Raw genomic sequence first — 17,169 nt, 5'->3', positions numbered from 1 at the left:
AACAAAAAAGAAAGAGAGAAAAAAGAAATGCAAAAATCAGTATCTTTAGATCTGCCAGGTGAGAATCTGCTTAAAGAGGAGTTTCCCTGGTAACAGGTATCCACAGTGCAGCTGGGAGAAGCTTCGTGTTCCCTCAGGGTTCTGTGGACTGGAGAAGAAGGTGCCGAGTGTTTTTGTGTTATGAAGCCAGTTTCTGGGGAAGGGCTTGGCTTGGGAGAGCCACGGGGGCTCTGGACTTTGAAGCAGGTAGATCATAATGGAGGATGTGCCCAAGAGGCCAGTTTCATGGAGTAGCCTGAGGGACGCCCAGCATCAGAGGCAAAGGGTCCTCTAAGTGTACCTCTCTGAGTGGCAGGATGGACTCAGACGCCCTGGGATCCCTTGAACAGATGTCTCCTATAGTAGATTATACTAATGGAACATCCTGAAAAGGGTGAAGGGGAGCTTAGGACTAAGGGGGTTTCCTACGGTCTCAACTTCCTGTTTGCCCATGATTCAGAGTAGGACTCAATCTGTCCATTCCCCTGCATCCTTCTCCCATAGGGAGCTGCTTCCAGAACAGGTAGCCAGAGAAATACATGTCTCTATCAGGAAAAAGCTGGGCCTGCATACAGATCAGGTATAACCAAGAGGTTTGCCTGGCTCAAGAATGGGGGTGGTTTCCTTGGGACATATCTGCTTTGTCGTCTGTCTGAAGGGCTTTCTGCCTAATGAATGAGATCTCTTGGCCTCTGCATTTCAGCTTTGCCATGATTCTTGATGGCCACTGGGACATCCTCTGACTGTCCAAAAAAGGTCTTATCCAATACTATACAGGTTTATCTGGGTCCTGGAGCCATGGTGGGGGTGTGGGGTTCACAGAGAGGAAAGCTTGGACTTAGGAAAGAAGGTTGATACCAGAGCCTCTCTGACCTCAAGAGTGTTGCTGGAGATACCCACCCACCTCCCACCTTGCTCCAGCTTTACTTCAGGGTCACAATTTTGTACTATCAACAGTGGGATATGGTGGACAGATAAAATTAGTATGCCAATTTTACAGAGTGGGGTTCAAATCCTAATGGAGCTGCCTTCCAGCCTTGTCTCAGCCCTGTGGGTGAGAATGAGCCTTTTAATGAGTGCTTCTGGGAACCCATGGACATACCGAGGTGTGAAGCGTACTTACTGGACAATGTCTTGTGTTCCCATCATGTTCTGAGATCTTAGGCTTAGAGTACATACTGGAACTGGAAACATAGTCCTGGAGGAGAGAGCTGACTTTAGACTTTACCACCTCTTAACTGTGTGATCTTAAACAGCACTATGCTTTGTGCCTCGGTTTCCTCGTCTATAACTAGACACTGCACAGAGGGTGGTTGTGAGAGATCGCAGTGGTGACTATGCAAAGGGAATCAGGCAGTGGCCGTGCCTAACAAGAGCTTCATTCAGGTCTATTCTGATCATTGTAGGTGAGAAAACTGAGCTGCAGAAAGACTGTGACCATTTCTTAAGGATGTGTATTTGCATACCGGTGTACCTGTCAGCTTTCTGTTACTGTAACAAGCCCCTGTGGTAAATCAAGTGATAAAGCAAGGAGGTTTATAGTGGCTCAGTTTAGGAGATTGGGGTCCACGATCAGATGGGCCCTGTGGTGAAACAGCACATCTTGTCAGGAATATGTGGAGGATAAAAAGCTGATTGGCTTATGGCTGGCGGGAACAAGAGAGACGGGGAGACCAGTGTTCCATACCCCATCCAGGCCACATCTCTAAGGGCCTAATTACACCTTTTAAAGGTTCCTCAAAATGTACTGTCAAGCTGGTGGCTTAGCCATTAACACTGGAGTTACCATGGCAAAGTTCCTGCAAGAATTCACATTTCTTGCAATTCTGGAGACTGGATCCAGACTTTCAAGGTAGCAAATCAAGGCTTTCTTGAGGCCCCTCTTCATGGCTTGATCATAGCCGCCTTCTACTTGGCATAACAGTCCTCCCCCCTCTGCCCTCTTGGCAGTAAGATAATGTTCCTGAGCACCCGCCTTACCTGGGACCTGGGAACTGGTGGGGTTTTGTTTCTTTGTTTTGAAGTTTTATTCATTCTTAGTGAAGGTCAGAGGACTTTCAGGAGTCAGTTCTCTCCTTCCACCTTCTTGAGACAGTCTATGTCTGAGACGGGGCTCAGTGTCCCATGCCAGCTGGCCTGAGAGCCTCCAGGATGTTATCCCCCCACCTTGCTTATTGCTGCAGTCTTGTATGGCAAGGACTTTTACCTGCTTAGCCATTTCACTGGCCTCATGAACTGGCGTGTCCTAAGCTCTATGTCCCAATCAGCTCTCACAACTTAAGTCCAGACTGTGAGAAGCATTGCTGCCCCCATTTTTATAAGAAAACTAAAAGCACTGGCAAGCTGAGTGACCCGCTTGGGACCACACAGCTAATGGGGGCTACCACTGGAACTCAGGCCCAGAATTTTAGACTCAGTCTTCCAGGTTCTTCATACTGGACGCTGAGTGTCCCCACTCTGAGTGGCTCCCAATGCTTCCATGCTGACCTCAGGTCAAAAACAGTGCTGTGTGGTTTTCAAGGGGTGTGTCTATTCTGATGCCCATAATGGCCCTGCAGTTTGCTGCTATATCATTTTGTTTCTCTGATCCCAAAGAATGAAAAGAGCCCTGTGGCTAGAACCCAAGGAAGGCTCTGGCACCCTCATTTCTGACCACCTTGTTATTGCTCATCTGTTAACTCAGTCTTGCCTAGGGTTTGGCTGAGTAACAAGAAAGGTGATACATCCTCTGCTATGTCCTCCATAGAAATGTGTTCTGGCTTACTCTTGATGCCTTAGCTTCAGGGGACCTATCTCCCAGCCTGTCCTTATTTCCTCATGGAATTTCTATAGAAATTCCTGCCTTCTGCAGCCTGAGGTATCAGGAATTCTCAACCCTGGGATCTGGGAAGCCATAGGGCACAAGGGTATCCATGAGCACTGTCATTCTGGGGTGCCATTGGATCCTCTTTTAACACCCTGCCTCCTCTACAGGTGACAACTTGGCACTCCAGGACAGCCGTGGAAGGATGGGCAAAGCCCCTGAACTTGGCAGCCACCGATACTCTTGCTCCTCTGTTGATCTCTGCATCTCCAAGGCTGGTACAGCAGCTGGACTTGGGAACTTTGGACATCTAGAAACTTAGTTTGTTACTGTAAAGATGCACAATGGCCTGACGTACAGATCTGCTGGGGAAGCCATGCCATTCTCCTCACATGCTGACAGGGTTCCCACACCCTTCAGCGAAGAGGCCAGCTGTAACCATCATGACCAATGTCCCGGCAACCCTGTGGCCCGGCCTGCAGCTGCTGGCTACCACGAGAAGTCCCAGCGTCATTCCCTGTGAGCTCCTCTGAGGCCTTCCACAGCCAAAACCTGCCTCTAGTCTGTCTCGCCAACAACAAAAAAATAAAGCTGAATTTCAACCCTACTGCCAGAAGCTTCAGTGGCCAGCTGAAAATGCTGTTCTTCTGGGTGGACAATTCCCAAAAGAACCTTGGCTACTGTAGGAGTCACTGCAGCAGGACTGTCTCCATTCCCTGGCAGCCACTCTGCACAAAAACCTGAGGGCTGTGTGCTCTGCAATGGGGCAGCTCTGGGCACAAGGACCTCTCTACATCCTGTGGCTCAGACACTGGCAGAAACACAGCTGAAGGTCTAATGTCAGGGAAGGGCACTGGACAACGCTCCCTTCTGTGGAAGTGTTCTTATATCCATCCACAAAGCCAGACAATGTCTGACACATGACCCCTGACACATGGCTCTGTACATGAGAAGTGTGAGGTCCTCACAAGTTCATACCAGGGAATGTCTCCCCACCTCATACTGCCCCACCGGATTCCATCACAAAGTGAGGGTACCGGTTGTCCAGGTCTGACTTCCCTGGAGAACGTGGCCCATTGAGGTTCTGAGGCTCACTGGCAGCCGATGGCAAGCTGCCTTTGTTTTTTATTAAGCCAGCTGAGACCTGAGAAGTGGGCTGTGTCTTTCCCCTGAGGCCTGGATACACCACGCACTGCCATCCTTCTTCATCTTATGGAGCACTCCTTTCTGGGAGCCATGGGAAAGCTGGCTTCCCAGATACCAGACACAAGTGTCTCTGTTGTTTTGGGAAAGCCAGCCTGGGTCAGACAGGGCGGTAGAGGAGGACACACAGGCTTTGATTCTGAGCTGTTCCTTCCTCCCCGGCCCTCCTCCCAACCCACCTGTGCAGAAGGTCCCCTCTTCCTTCCTCGGTTGGCTGAGCTGGCACAAAGAACTTCACTGAGCCCAGGGTCAGGGGCATCAGATTAGCCACTGAACAAGCTTGAGAGGTGGAGCCTCCGTGAGCCACTTTCTCAGGATAATGTCTGCTTGTTCTAGACACAAACACAGGTCTATTGGAAAGGACCTATGGGGATGGCTCAGAAACTAGAGCTAACCCCTCCCAGAGCCCAGGTGGAGTCTCTGAGCACAAAGACAAAACAAAACAAAACCAAAAACAGAACAAAAAAACAAAACCTCATATTTGTGTTATTAAAATTCCCATCCCATTGTTATCTAGATTTCTAGACTCGTCTTCTGTGTAAGTAAAAGTAAAAAGTAAAATGAATAAATCACAGAATCAATATTTTTAAGATATAGGTTTAATAAAATAGGAATTAAGTTGTTTCTTAACACCAGGATAAGCCCACCCGTCAGAGTTATTTCTGCCTTTGATTTCTTCTCATTTGCTTTACATTCTCAATGCTCAGTTCCTACAATATGACTCAGGAGCATTACTGGAGGTCCAGCCATCATATCTGCATCCCGGCCAGCAGAAAGCCAGAAAGAAGGAAGGATTTGCTGGAAGAATGCTTTCTTCGTTGAACTTAATCCCAAGGCCACAAGAAAACTGAAAACTGTGCTGGTTATTTTGGGTGGTTGGCACCCATATGAGAATTAGGGGTTCTGTTACTGAGCAAAGAGAAGGCAGGAGAGCAGCAAACACTGACAACATCAAGTTCAAAATCAGCTGATCTGCTGCGTGCCCGATTAGGCAACAGGATCCAGAGATGTCCACAGATCGACAGAGATCACACAGCAAGCCTGTGGCATTGCATTCCCAGCTCATGTTTAGTTTCTATTCTGTTTCTTGGCTTAAGTAGAAAGCTTCCGTTTCAACGGGAGGGAGTGTGAGGGCTACTCGGCTAAGAGCTACAGGACAGGGGTGGAATGGTGACCGACTTTACATGTCCAGATCTGCCTGGCCCTGAGTCATGGTAGGTGAGGAACTACTCCCAAGGTCTCCGCTCTGGGCCTGTGGGGTGGGCCTCTCCTGCCATGTCCCTGTCCCCTGCCACTGTGTGGGTGAGTCTCTGCCTCCTGTTGGTGCTTACTGTGGAGCTATGCTTCTGATCCTGTGCTTCTGTTGCAGGGAGCAAGCTGTTGGCATGAGAGCTGCTGGGAGGCACGATGTCTCCCTAAAGGTCGTGCTGGCCATGGGCTGGCTCTTCCTGGCCGGCTTCTCGGGGGCCACATCAGCAGGTGAGATGCCACAAAACCTGGACCTCAGTGTCAGCCAGGCTGCCGTGGGAGGGAGATGACAGGGAGCCTCTCAGGGAGGGTCTTCACTGAACGCCTCGGTTTCATGCAAGCCTCATCCTGCCCCAAGTTTTCTTAGGAAATGACAGGCTGACCCAGAATCAACCCAGATTGCAAGCTCAGCGTCTGCCTGAGCCCCATTGCAAGCGAACCTAGTTGGGAAGGTACCATGGTCTCCGTGGAGCTGAGACCACCTCTCAATTCTGGACAGCTGGAAAGGGGAGATACTGCTATAAGATGTGTTGAATTTTTAAAAGACCAGAAATTTGGATTTTTATAGACAATCTTGTTTTTAAATGTTAGCTGATGATGCAAAATTTTAAAACTGCCCAGGAGAGAGGAGGGGAGGAGGGAGGGACTCAGCTGGGATTCAGCTTTGTACCTCTGTCTGGGTTATTTGACTTCAGGGCTCAGGCCCTTTCCCACTTTGTCAGGACCTGGGCCCACAAAAGCTTCTCAGCTGCATGCTCCGAGCAAGAATCAGATTGTCTTTGTTTTTTGTCGTTTTGTGTGTTTTACACATTAAGACAGGACCTCACAGGATAGCCCTGGTTACCCTTAAACTCACAGATTTGCCTGCCTCTGTCCCTGGAGTTCTGGGATCAAAAGTAGGCACCACGCCCCGCTGTTTGTTTGTTTGTTTTTTGAGACAGTGTCTCTCTCAATATGATCCAGACCAGTTTCAAACTTGCAACTTTCCTGCCTCCGCCCCTCCCCCCCACCCCAGTTATAGGTATGTGTCACAGTGCAGCACCTACTCAGATTTGTCAATACTAAGTATTGTCATCTTTGCTTTAAGCGGTGTTATTCTATCTTGTTTCCTCATGGTACCAAGCAAGTGATCTTTAAGTGAATTTTAAATTAAGATTAGAAGCCCAGGATACTTCACCTATGCTACAGGAAACAGCCATTAAATGATTGGCCCCTTTGGCTGGACACAGAAGGCACAGAACACAAATCTTAGAAACTGAACAGGGGTTTAATACTACTACCGTTGATACCATTGCTCATCTTAAAATACTAATATTGCTCACTGAGTTTTACGTTTTCCCCTAATAAAGAACCTCACATTGAACGGCACTGTTACCAGCCCACTGGAGGCCAGAAGTATTCTGTAGCCTAGAACGCCTCCTCTGTGATTTCTTACGAAATCTTCAAAATTCTTGAGTGACATAGCAAGTAGGCGATATATCCGTGTTCAGTGCAATGATTTATGACGTTGCCTGAGTTCGTTCATCTGTTCATTCTACTAATAAACACAAGTAAGTGTTGACTCCGAGCTAGGAACTGCATTCAGATTTATCTTTTAGGATGATTCAGCTTGGGGAGGAACATTCAGATATTTCCGGGGTGTGTCCTGCCACACCCCAGTTTGTATATAAACCCTTTGGAGGGGAGGCTGTGCCTTTCTCTGGTGCCCTTTAGTCTGCGTTCTTTGGGAGAAGTAGAAATCACCGTTGTCATTCATATGTCATTCATATGCTGTAGCCTGCATTCCATAACTGTCTGCTTCGAGGGGCCTCTGCCCTAGTCAGGGAAATCAGTGTGGTTGCCATGGTGATGTTTCAGGTATGGTACTGATGGTTTTCAGCTGATTCACTGATCCACATGTATGAATACCCAGTTCCACAAAGGAGGACCCACCATATCCAGTTACTGAAGCACTCTGTCTTAGCCATAGGCTCAGAGCTTTTGGAGAGTGGGGCTCATCCTTGTGATACTGGGCAAATCTGCAGTGTTAGGCCCACTATAGCCAAGTAGAGATGCAAAGTTGGCTGCAGACTCGTTTGCCTAGACAGGGAAAGGACTACAGGCTTGGCTTGGAAGTGAGGTAGTGAGACCTGGAGCACTGTTTACTTAGTGGGGTCCGATCCTCCCCAGGAAGCTTTTAGTCTGAACCACTGGGCACTCCAGGAGGCTACATTTGTTCTCCACATTCTAGTAACTGACTCCATAAGACTGTCTCCCATGTCCAGGACCAGGTGGAAGGCTCCTAGGAATTCTTGACTATCCTGTTTGGAGATAAGCCTAGGTGTGGGATTCAGCACCCAGCTCTCAGGGCTGTTGCTTTGAGCACCAGCTTGAGCATTCTATATCAAGGCAGGGAGCTGCCCAGCCTATGCACAGGCTAGTAGCAGCTCTTCTCTCCAGCCAGCAGGGAAGTCTGCATCTGCTCCCCATGTTGTTACTACTTGAAACTCAGGATCTGGAAGCACAGCCTCACTGAAAATCCACAAATGTGGAGCTCTCGTCGCAGTGACACTGAAAGTCTGAATTCACAACAACAGCAAGGCTAATGGGACCAAAGATGGCTGCTGTGCGCCTGGAAGAGAATGTGGGGTATAGAGCTCAGCACCCACAGAGAAAAATGTAGGCTTAGTGGAAGCTTAGCTAGTTCCCACCTGGTACTGTTGAGTGCAGATAAGAGTGTGTCTCCCCCCAGGCACTCCTTCAGGTATCTAACTATGGCCAATTACGGCTTCCGTCTTGTATAACTGAGGCATAATCAAATACACTTTAGAACTGCTATGCTTGCCTTGGTACTTACTGAATTGGAACTAGTAATGGTCCCAAGTTGTGGCTGTGAGTCCTGTACCAGCTTTACCTGCAGAATGCAGCAATTCTAACTTTCCTGCACTGTGGCACTTGCTTCTACTCCTGACACCTTCCCTGGTCCCCCAACTGAACCTTTTCCCTTTGTGGGCTCACCCAAACCTTACCTCCATCTCCTCACCTGCTCTGCATTACTTGTAAGTCTGATTTATTCTTCACAATCTAATTGCTAAGAAAATGAAAGTAGCCTCATGTCAATTTGCCCATTCTCCCTGCTTCTTTTTCTGGATTTCCACTTCCTTTTCACAGGGTGGTTCTCCCAGCTCCTGGGACATGGATGTCTCTTTTTGCATCTTCTAAGACATAGATTTGAAGCAGACCCCAGCAAACCTTGTGGAGATCTAGGAGTCTCCCAGCCCAACTGGGATATAAACAACTATATGCATGCTGGCCTTGGGGAGAGTAGAGCAGGAAGTGCAGCCTGACCTTGGAGCAACAGTGGGTGGCTCCCTACCTGGGGAGTTCACACAACCCACAAACCCACTCCTGGAGTGACATCTCAGAACAAAAGAAATAAGACTAGCCTACCCAGGAGGTGGTGGTGCAAACCTTTAATCCTAGTGCTTGGAAGGCAGAGACAGGAGGATCTCTGAGTTCAAGGCCAGTCTGGGCTACAGAGTGAGTTCCAGGACAGCCAGGACTACACAGAGAAACCCTGTCTCAAAAAAAAAAAAAAAAAAAACACACACACACACACAAAAAAAAAAAAAAAAACAAAACAAATAACTAGCCTGGACCAGTGTAGAAACCGCCCTAGCTTAGTGGCCTTACACTCCAGCAGAGCCAGCATCTCTTACAGTAATGCTACACATGTCACTTGGTAGATGCCTGCAAAGGGCATGTCCATGCCCTTTGATAAGAGTTATTACTCTCAGAGGAGCCACCAAACAGAAAACTATTTATGACAGGCATGGAGGAGGTGAATACAAGATTTGCCTAGGCACATGGTTAAACCCTGTTGTTTCAAAAATACCACTACTAGTAATACTTGTACTATCTATATAGTTCCTCCCTGTTAAAAGGTCATTACCAATCACGCGTCACATGTGTTGTAAACAGTGCTACCTGTTTATCCAATTCATTTATTACCATCTTTCTCAGGTCTCCAAGGAAACAGAGTTAGAAAAGTAACCAAAAACTATGTGTGTGGTTAAATAGTTTTGTTAACTCTTTAAACACCGCGTGGAATCCAAAAACTCTGGGTCGTTTATAATGTCACTTCAAACCCTGTAATTCCCTGAATGGTCGCCAGATCTATCCTTCATCATGGAAAAGGATCTGGAGTAGAGGAGGAAAGGGGCTGTCCAGAGTCAGGTGATAAAAGCATGAACGGCATGGGGCCGTACCCAGGGTACCTGCCTCCCAAATCAGAGCATCTTTCTGTTGTCTAAGAACTAAATTTCAACCCTGATAGAGAAGAAAGGGATGTTGTGAAGATTACTGACCATGCCCCTGTTATTCTCTGCTTAGTGATGCTGGTAGCTCTGTGTGGTGACATGTCTTTGTCATTGGCAGTAGCAACTGAATGTCCTGACCAGAACCCTGAGCTGCAGCCTTGGACCCCTGGCCATGACAGAGACCATCAAGTACACATTGGTCATGGCAGGAAACTGCTGCTCACCTCTTCTGCTACAGTCCATTCCATCACCATCTCAGAGGGAGGTGAGCCTTCCTCTCCCTTCCACCACCTTGAGACCTGCAAACGAATCTACACAGCCGGGAACTGAGACAGACAGAACAAATGTTCCATGCTTTAGGTTCATGTAGGAGTACCTGGAGACTTGAGATCACCATTGACTCAGAGCGCTGAGAAATGGCTTCTCAAAGGTCTAATCTTGGGTGGAGAGGGGAGAAAGAGTGTTTAAAATGACAGCTCCTATTGGTGCTCTGAAAGGACCTGTTATTCTTAACCTCTACATGTCTGGTAATTAAGCTCAGAATGTGGGGCAATGGCAGTGAACCAGATTACTATCGTGTATATCTTGCAAAGTAGACGATGGAGAAAAGTAATTTCTGCAAGACAGTGGGCGTAGAAGTCCCGAGAAGATGTCCCTTTGCCTGCCTAAATGGATGTGGTGAAGGAATCTGCTTGGGCTGTGCTCTGACCTTACCCGAGATGCTTGTCTTCTCAGACATCCCAATTCCTCTCTCTTCAGGAAAGCTTGTCATTAAAGACCACCATGAGCACATCGTGCTGCGGGCCCGGCACATCCTGATTGATGATGGTGGAGAGCTGCATGCTGGGAGCGCCCTCTGCCCTTTTGAGGGCAATTTCAGCATTGTGCTGTATGGAAGGTGGGATGACCTTGCTCAGGGGTCAAGAGCTGCTGTTGGGTCTGATGGAAAAGAGGCTTCCCAAAGGAGAGGACTAGACTTCTAGAGAGGACAAGAGCCACTATCGTGTCCCATAACCATGAGTAAGACATGGAGTAGTTGCGTTAAGGAGTCCTTAACAGACTTTCAGCAGCTTTCCAGTCATTCCACAATTTGAAGAGACTCTGAAGGAGGATACTTAGTGCTCTATAAAACAAGTGTAGCATGTCTCATAGGAAGGGGTGAACAAATGTATTTACTCCAGGGAGGACAGACCTGAGAAATAACTCTACCCAAGTCTGGCTTAGGGAACCTATAGGCTTATTGGGGTTACTTTTAAGAGCATAGGTGACTCGAACGTAACTGTATCACCTAAAAACAACCACAGCATGGGTTCTGACTCAGGAAAGCTGCCTCCCTGGAGCTTCCAGCCCAGCAAGCAGGCATCTCCGCTACTGAGTCCCCTCTACCTCAGCAGTTGTCTACTTGTCTGTATATAACCGAAAGAGGAGTCCTTCTGAGCCTTCCAACTTGCCTTAGGTTTCTGAGTTTTATGAGCATCCCTCATGAGATCTGTCATGAGACGATGCTTCCATCTGGAGAAAACAGAAGGACAGCAACAACACATGGGACTTTCACTTCAGGCTGTGACCTATCTTTAAGCTATTGAGTTCTAAGGAGTGACAGCCAAGAATGTTTGAGTGTAGGCAGGAACACAGTGGAAGTACCTGTGATTCAACAGCCAATATGGGCTGAGGCAGAAACTGTGCTGAAGAAAGCGGCCATGAACAGTGTTTGCTAAGCACTTCTGCTACCCTGTGCACCTGATGTTTCACTGCTTTGGGAAGGTCAGCTTATTAATGCTTTTCTACAGGCCTAATATCATCACTAAAAATGCAGCTGTCTCTCTGAGGACACGGTGGGAATCAGGGAACAGGGATGATCCCCTAGGAGCTCCACATTGAAAAGAGATGTGTTGGCCAACCTTTTGGAGCCTTTCTTTTACAGAGCTGATGAAGGCATCCAGCCAGACCCTTACTACGGCCTGAAGTACATTGGAGTGGGCAGAGGAGGCACTCTTGAGTTGCACGGACAGAAAAAGCTCTCCTGGACATTCCTAAACAAGACCCTTCGTCCTGGTGGCATGCAGGAGGGAGGATATTTTTTTGAAAGGAGCTGGGGCCACCGTGGAGTCATTGTTCATGTCATTGATGCCAAGTCAGGCACAGTTGTCCATTCTGACCGGTAAGGGTGGCTTTCTTCTACTCACATGCTCACTTGTTCAGGATCTCCCCCAGCCAGGGCGCTTCCCTGGGGAATGGGATGGAAGGAAGTCCTGCTCTGGAGAGGTGCCTTCTTGCTCAGGCAAAGTGGATTTAACATAAATGTGTGCAAGCACACACATGTACATATATACACGCATACACACACGCACTGTAGTTTCAGGTAGCAATACCTGGAGATAGAAATGGGAAAGGCATAGTAGAATATAGTAGAATAATAGGGAACCAGCAGGGCCACTTTAAACAGGTGATCAGGAAAGGGTAGTGTGAGGGCACACCTGTGAGCTTAGGACCGCAGGGTGAGCCTGTGTCAGAGAAAAGTTCAGCACAAGTGCAAAGGGGCAGAGGTGCCCAAAGCACTGCACTCGTAGATGAAGGAGAGGGCCTCAGAGGTGGGCACTCAGGGAAGGATGGAGGAGCAGAGGCGGCAGTAAAGAGGTGACTTCTGCTTTAAACGTGAGTTACCAAGCCATCGGAGGTCTTGAAGAAAGACACGATCTAATTGAAAAGAGCATTCTGGTTCCTGTGAAGAAAATGGGTGGATAGTGGAGGGCAAAAGGATGACTGTCAGGCCCTAGCTGTGGTCCAGGTGGGAGGCGGGCACGAGGCCACTCGTGTAGGGCCACTTGGGAGCAGCGGCAGGCCTCCTGCTTCTTCGTGTCTCACCTTCCCTCCTTCTCTTCCCTCCCTCTGGGGTCTGCCTACGTTCTGCAGGTGTCTGAATTGTCTCCTAATGCCAGTGCCTTTCAAGAGGCATGGCTCCCAGGAAGAAAGGGGCATGAATAGCCTGAGCCCCAAGCATGTGACTTATTCTACATCCCAGACCAAAGCGCTCTGCCACTGTAGTTATTTCTGAGGCATTTTACCCAATGAATGACGAGTGTGGCCGAATCAAATCCCTCCTTCTTGGGTATCTCTTTATGGCAAGCCAAACAGACAAACCTGCTTGCTCTTTGAGGCGGCTTCTTTGTTTATAGACTGGGGCTCTCAATGTCTTTGGACAGCATCTTAATTGCTGAAAGAGATGTATACTTAGGTGTCTGTCTCCTAGGTCCTTGCTGCCAAGGCTGTCTACATCCTCCCTCTCTCTACCCTTTTTAGGTTTGACACCTACAGATCCAAGAAAGAAAGTGAACGTCTGGTCCAGTATCTGAATGCGGTGCCTGATGGCAGGATCCTTTCTGTTGCGGTGAACGACGAAGGTTCTAGAAACTTGGATGACACAGCCCGGAAGGCAATGACCAAACTGGGCAGCAAGCACTTCCTCCACCTTGGATTTAGGTACTGCCTGTCACTTCTATCTCTGCTCAACTGAAGCATTCCATCCTAACCAGGGCATATGTCTCCAGCTCCACATGACTTTGAAAGACAGCACGGGGGCAAGCATGCACAGTGTTCATCCACACTGGACAAACTCAGGGCTTGTGTTCAAAAGAAGCCCAGGCTTTCTTACAGGAAAAGCCCACTACTGCAATGCGCAGGTTTCTATACGGACTCACTTCCTCAGTCAGTCACTTACAAGCACTGAGTGTGCCAGGAGTGAGCAAGGCAGTGAGAGCCCGGATGGAGAGCTAAGGTTTGTTTATTCCTCCAAGGTTCATATTGTGCCTTGGGGATTGGCAGGCGGTGATTTATGGATTATGCAAATTATCATGCAAATTTATCCACCCAGCTATTCCCCAAAGCAAGGGAGCCTTCTGACGAGTTCTAGTGTGTATCCTACTTGCTTTGCATTGTAGCATCATGCCTGGTGTTGACATGTGCACACATTGACAACTGCAGGAAGCAATTTGGCACACAGCAACACATCTTTTGCTCCTGTAAACCAGCTCTGAGCTTGAAAAAAGTTAAGACGATCTGTCCCATGGCTGTTTGAGATTCTGACACCCGTTATTCAGCTCCTCAGATCTGGGCAAGCAAGAGATGGTTAGAGCCTTTTATAGCCTGCAACATAATGTGTTTGGATTTTGTTTCTTTGTTTTTTGAGACAGGGTTTCTCTGTGTAACTCTGGCCATCCTGAACTCACTCTGAAGCCCAGGCTGGCCTCAAACTCAGAGATCTGCCTGCCTCCCGAGTGCTGGGATTAAAGGCATACCCCACCACAAACTGGCACCTGCAAATTTAACTGGCTGGACAGAGGTTCTCTGGGCAAGAAGGGACATCTCAGATCCCAGACTGAGTTCTCTGGCTGCTGCTTCTAGATAGGAAACTAGAGCAGGAAGCCCAAGCATCCAAATATGACAATATCTTGGTATGGCATGGCTCCTTTGTCAGCAAATGCCAAGCATACTTTGATCTTACCGAATTATAAACCAAAAAGTCAGTTTATTAATTTATGATAAGAGAAGGGACCATTAAGGGACCGGTTGTTGAAGGGCCTCGGCAGAAGTTTGTGGTGGCTCAGAGGCTGAGGCCTGGCTTCTGATGCCTGGCTTCTGATGCCTGGCTGTACTGCCTCTGAGGTGTGACCTTGGACAAGTGACTCACCCTTCTTGCTTAATTCTTGCATCTGTAAAATAGGGTATCTTAGGATCTATCTCAAAAGAGTAATGGGAGAGGTTCCACAGGATAATATGAGTAACACAGCTGTCACCCTGCCTGGCACAGTTAGTGACTGTTCTCTCCTTATAAGAGAGCCACTGGAACAATGGGAACCTCCAAGTTCCGTTCTGGCCACAGCAAGTGGGAGTTATGTAATCAGCCCTCCTTGGCATGTTTGAGTGATAAGACTTGGGCATCTACAATCAGTAGATGTACTGCAGCTGGGACCCTTCATTTGCTAGTTCAGGAAATAGGAGGTGTTAGTGGGATTCACTCAGCTCGGCCTGCTGAGCTTGCATGAGCAGAGGGAGATGAGTAAGACTCATGAGAGAGAGAGCAAGACAGTGGGCAAGGGGAGCTGAGGGCAGGATCATAGGTGTGAGGAGGCCAAGCCAGCGCTGTGACACCAGTGGCTCTAGAGAGTGGGTGTGTGGCTCTCATGAGGAGTTGGGGAAGACTAAGCTGTGACGTATGTGAGATTGAGGGCATGAGAGACAAGGATACAAGGTTGGCACTGGAGGACCAATGGCTCTGCTGATGAGCTTTGGTTTTGCTCAAGGGCAATGGGGAGCCATTGAAAGATTTAAGTAAGAGGGTGACAGCTGAATCTTTAACCTCAGCTGACTATCATTTAGTAACGACTCCCCAACACAAGAAGTCCAAGAAAAAAACAGAAGCTACTCACACCAAGATCTTTTGCTTTATCATAGAGAGATACTTGCTGTGTTTTGGGGGGATGGGAGAGTCTTCAACAAGAGCCTGGTTTCCATAAGAAAGGCTCACAGATGTCACCATGCTGGGTTTTATGACACAGGGCCTTCCTACAAAGAAAGAAAGAAAGAAAGAAAGAAAGAAAGAAAGAAAGAAAGAAAGAAAGAAAGAAAGAAAGAAAGAGAAAAAAGAAACCATAAAGAATCCAAGCAGTCAAATCTGAACATTTTTGTGCTAAGTTTCATGACGTGTAGAGAACAGTGAAAATAATCTCACGAGTCTTTCTCTAATAGGTTGATTGTAGTGAACAGATTTAGGATTCTTCTCAGAGTCCCTCTTCATTTAGCTATAGAAAGGGCATGTCTCTCATGGGGGTGAGGGCTTCTGACCCACTTCTGGGAGAAGGGTGAGTCATTTCTGCCGTCTCTCAGTTCCCTTTAGTATAGAATGCTCAATACGCATGGTGGTGTACTTAGGGTAGGGCCCTGGCCCCAATCACTGCATGTAGCACACTAGGGAAGACAAAAACCACTAAAAAAAAAAATCCTGCCTGTGAGCAGCGTACTCTGAAAGGAAAGAGGTATACAACTTTCCAGGTCATAAACATTTCTCCCCGTCCCTCCCCGTCACCAGACTAACATGCTTCATTCCTTTCTAAGATGTAAGGCAGGTGGCTAAGTAGCTAGTCACAGACAGCATCCTGTGCTATTTTCCTTGTGCACTCCTCTTGCATGAGTGGAATCACTTCGGCTGGAACTGTCCTGATATTTGCTGCAGGATCTAATTGGGCTTGGCAGGTGGCACGGTTGGGTTGTTGGCGTGTTTGTTTAATTGTGATTCATACCTGTTCTTTGCCAGCATTGAGTCAAACTGTCTCCAGGGAACAGACGCTCAGGCTAGCTGGCTGGTGAGGAAGCAGGCAGCCTGGTGCCTGCAAAGAAAGGTTCTTATTTGATGGGGAAAGGAAGCCCATGGGTGGATGGCAAATTCCTCCAGCAGCTAGAAAGACTCAGCATGGGAGTGTGTCTTCACTCTGTGAGCCCAACCGAGTGCAGGCTCCAACATGCAAAAAAACCTGACTTTCTGTTTTTGTTTTTCAGACACCCTTGGAGCTTCATCACCGTGAAAGGAAATCCTTCCTCTTCAGTTGAAGATCACATAGAATACCATGGTAATGAATGGTTGCCGAGAGGCCAGGTCACTTCCATTGTCTCCCTGACCAGGGCTGTGGAGTTCAGTGAGTGACTGACTGCTCTCAGAACATAGCTGCCCATCTGCAAGGCCCCAGCTAAGAATCTGGCCATTTCACTCATTACATTAGGAAGCAATGACAGAAAGGTCCAGGCTGGAGGAAAGTAGATCTCTCCCTAGGATTTTAACCTCTCCAAAGAAGTCTCAAACTGACAAAGAAAAGCTGAGAGGTGGCTTCCAAAGGAATGTCTGGGCTAGAAACCATAGGAAGAGTTTTGGGATTTGTTTTGTTTTGTTTGTTTTTTAAAGCAGCGTCTCAGTAGCCTAGGCTGGCCTCTAAATCAATATATAACAGAGGATGACCTGGAACTTCTGATCCTCCTGCCTCCACCTCCTGGGTGTTGAGACTTCAAGTGTGCATCCTCATGACTAATTTTTGTAGTGCTGGGGATAAGCCTAGGGCTCTATGCATGGTAGGTAAGCACTCTATCTGAACTATGTCCACAGCCCTGTAGTGGGCCTTTCCCATACTGTGCAGCCTCTCTGCCCCAGGTGTTTGGGGAGAGTGCTGCCCGTTCTAACCTCAGAGCAGAACTCAGGGATGAGAAATAACAGGTTCTCTAAACTCTTCACTTGTGAGGCTGCAACTGAATTTTCAAAACTGAAACACATTAAAAAAATATGGATGTAACCTCTTTCTAAAAGACAAGAATAATCCAGCAAGAAGGAAAATAATCCTTAATGAAATGGTTCAAGATCCATGAGTTAAAAAAAAAAATCTACTATGAACTGGACTTGGTAGCGCACAGAGGAAATCCCTGCAATTGGGAGGTAGAGGCAAGAGGATAAATTCAAGGTTATCTTTGGCTACATAATTTGAGGTTAGCCTGGGCTAGTTGAGATCTACTCCCAAAACAAGACACTAAAACAAAACA

The 17,169-nt window shown here is 47.7% G+C and overlaps 1 protein-coding gene and 1 long non-coding RNA gene across 3 annotated transcripts in view; both read left to right on the top strand.

Moving 5' to 3' along the window:
* LOC132647249 (uncharacterized) overlaps positions 1-5,362 on the top strand; it is an 80,865-nt gene extending 75,503 nt beyond the window's left edge. Inside the window, exon 4 of the long non-coding RNA XR_009585607.1 lies at positions 3,013-5,362. This is a non-coding gene — a long non-coding RNA (uncharacterized LOC132647249). The remainder of the gene's footprint in view (positions 1-3,012) is intronic.
* The window catches only part of Cemip (cell migration inducing hyaluronidase 1), a 149,426-nt gene that overhangs the window by 76,061 nt on the left and 56,196 nt on the right, over positions 1-17,169 (top strand). The window contains exons 2-7 of one of the 2 annotated variants that reach the window (XM_021647278.2): positions 5,415-5,524; positions 9,713-9,856; positions 10,351-10,489; positions 11,516-11,752; positions 12,892-13,071; positions 16,144-16,214. In XM_021647278.2, the coding sequence (XP_021502953.1) occupies positions 5,415-5,524; positions 9,713-9,856; positions 10,351-10,489; positions 11,516-11,752; positions 12,892-13,071; positions 16,144-16,214 (881 nt within the window). Of the gene's footprint in view, positions 1-5,414; positions 5,525-9,709; positions 9,857-10,350; positions 10,490-11,515; positions 11,753-12,891; positions 13,072-16,143; positions 16,215-17,169 lie in introns of both variants that reach the window. The other variant, XM_021647277.2, reaches the window with a different exon arrangement.

The sequence above is a fragment of the Meriones unguiculatus genome, chromosome 14, assembly GCF_030254825.1.
Source record: "Meriones unguiculatus strain TT.TT164.6M chromosome 14, Bangor_MerUng_6.1, whole genome shotgun sequence".
Classification (NCBI taxonomy): Eukaryota; Metazoa; Chordata; class Mammalia; order Rodentia; family Muridae; genus Meriones; species Meriones unguiculatus.
This window is presented reverse-complemented; position numbering and strand designations above follow the sequence as displayed.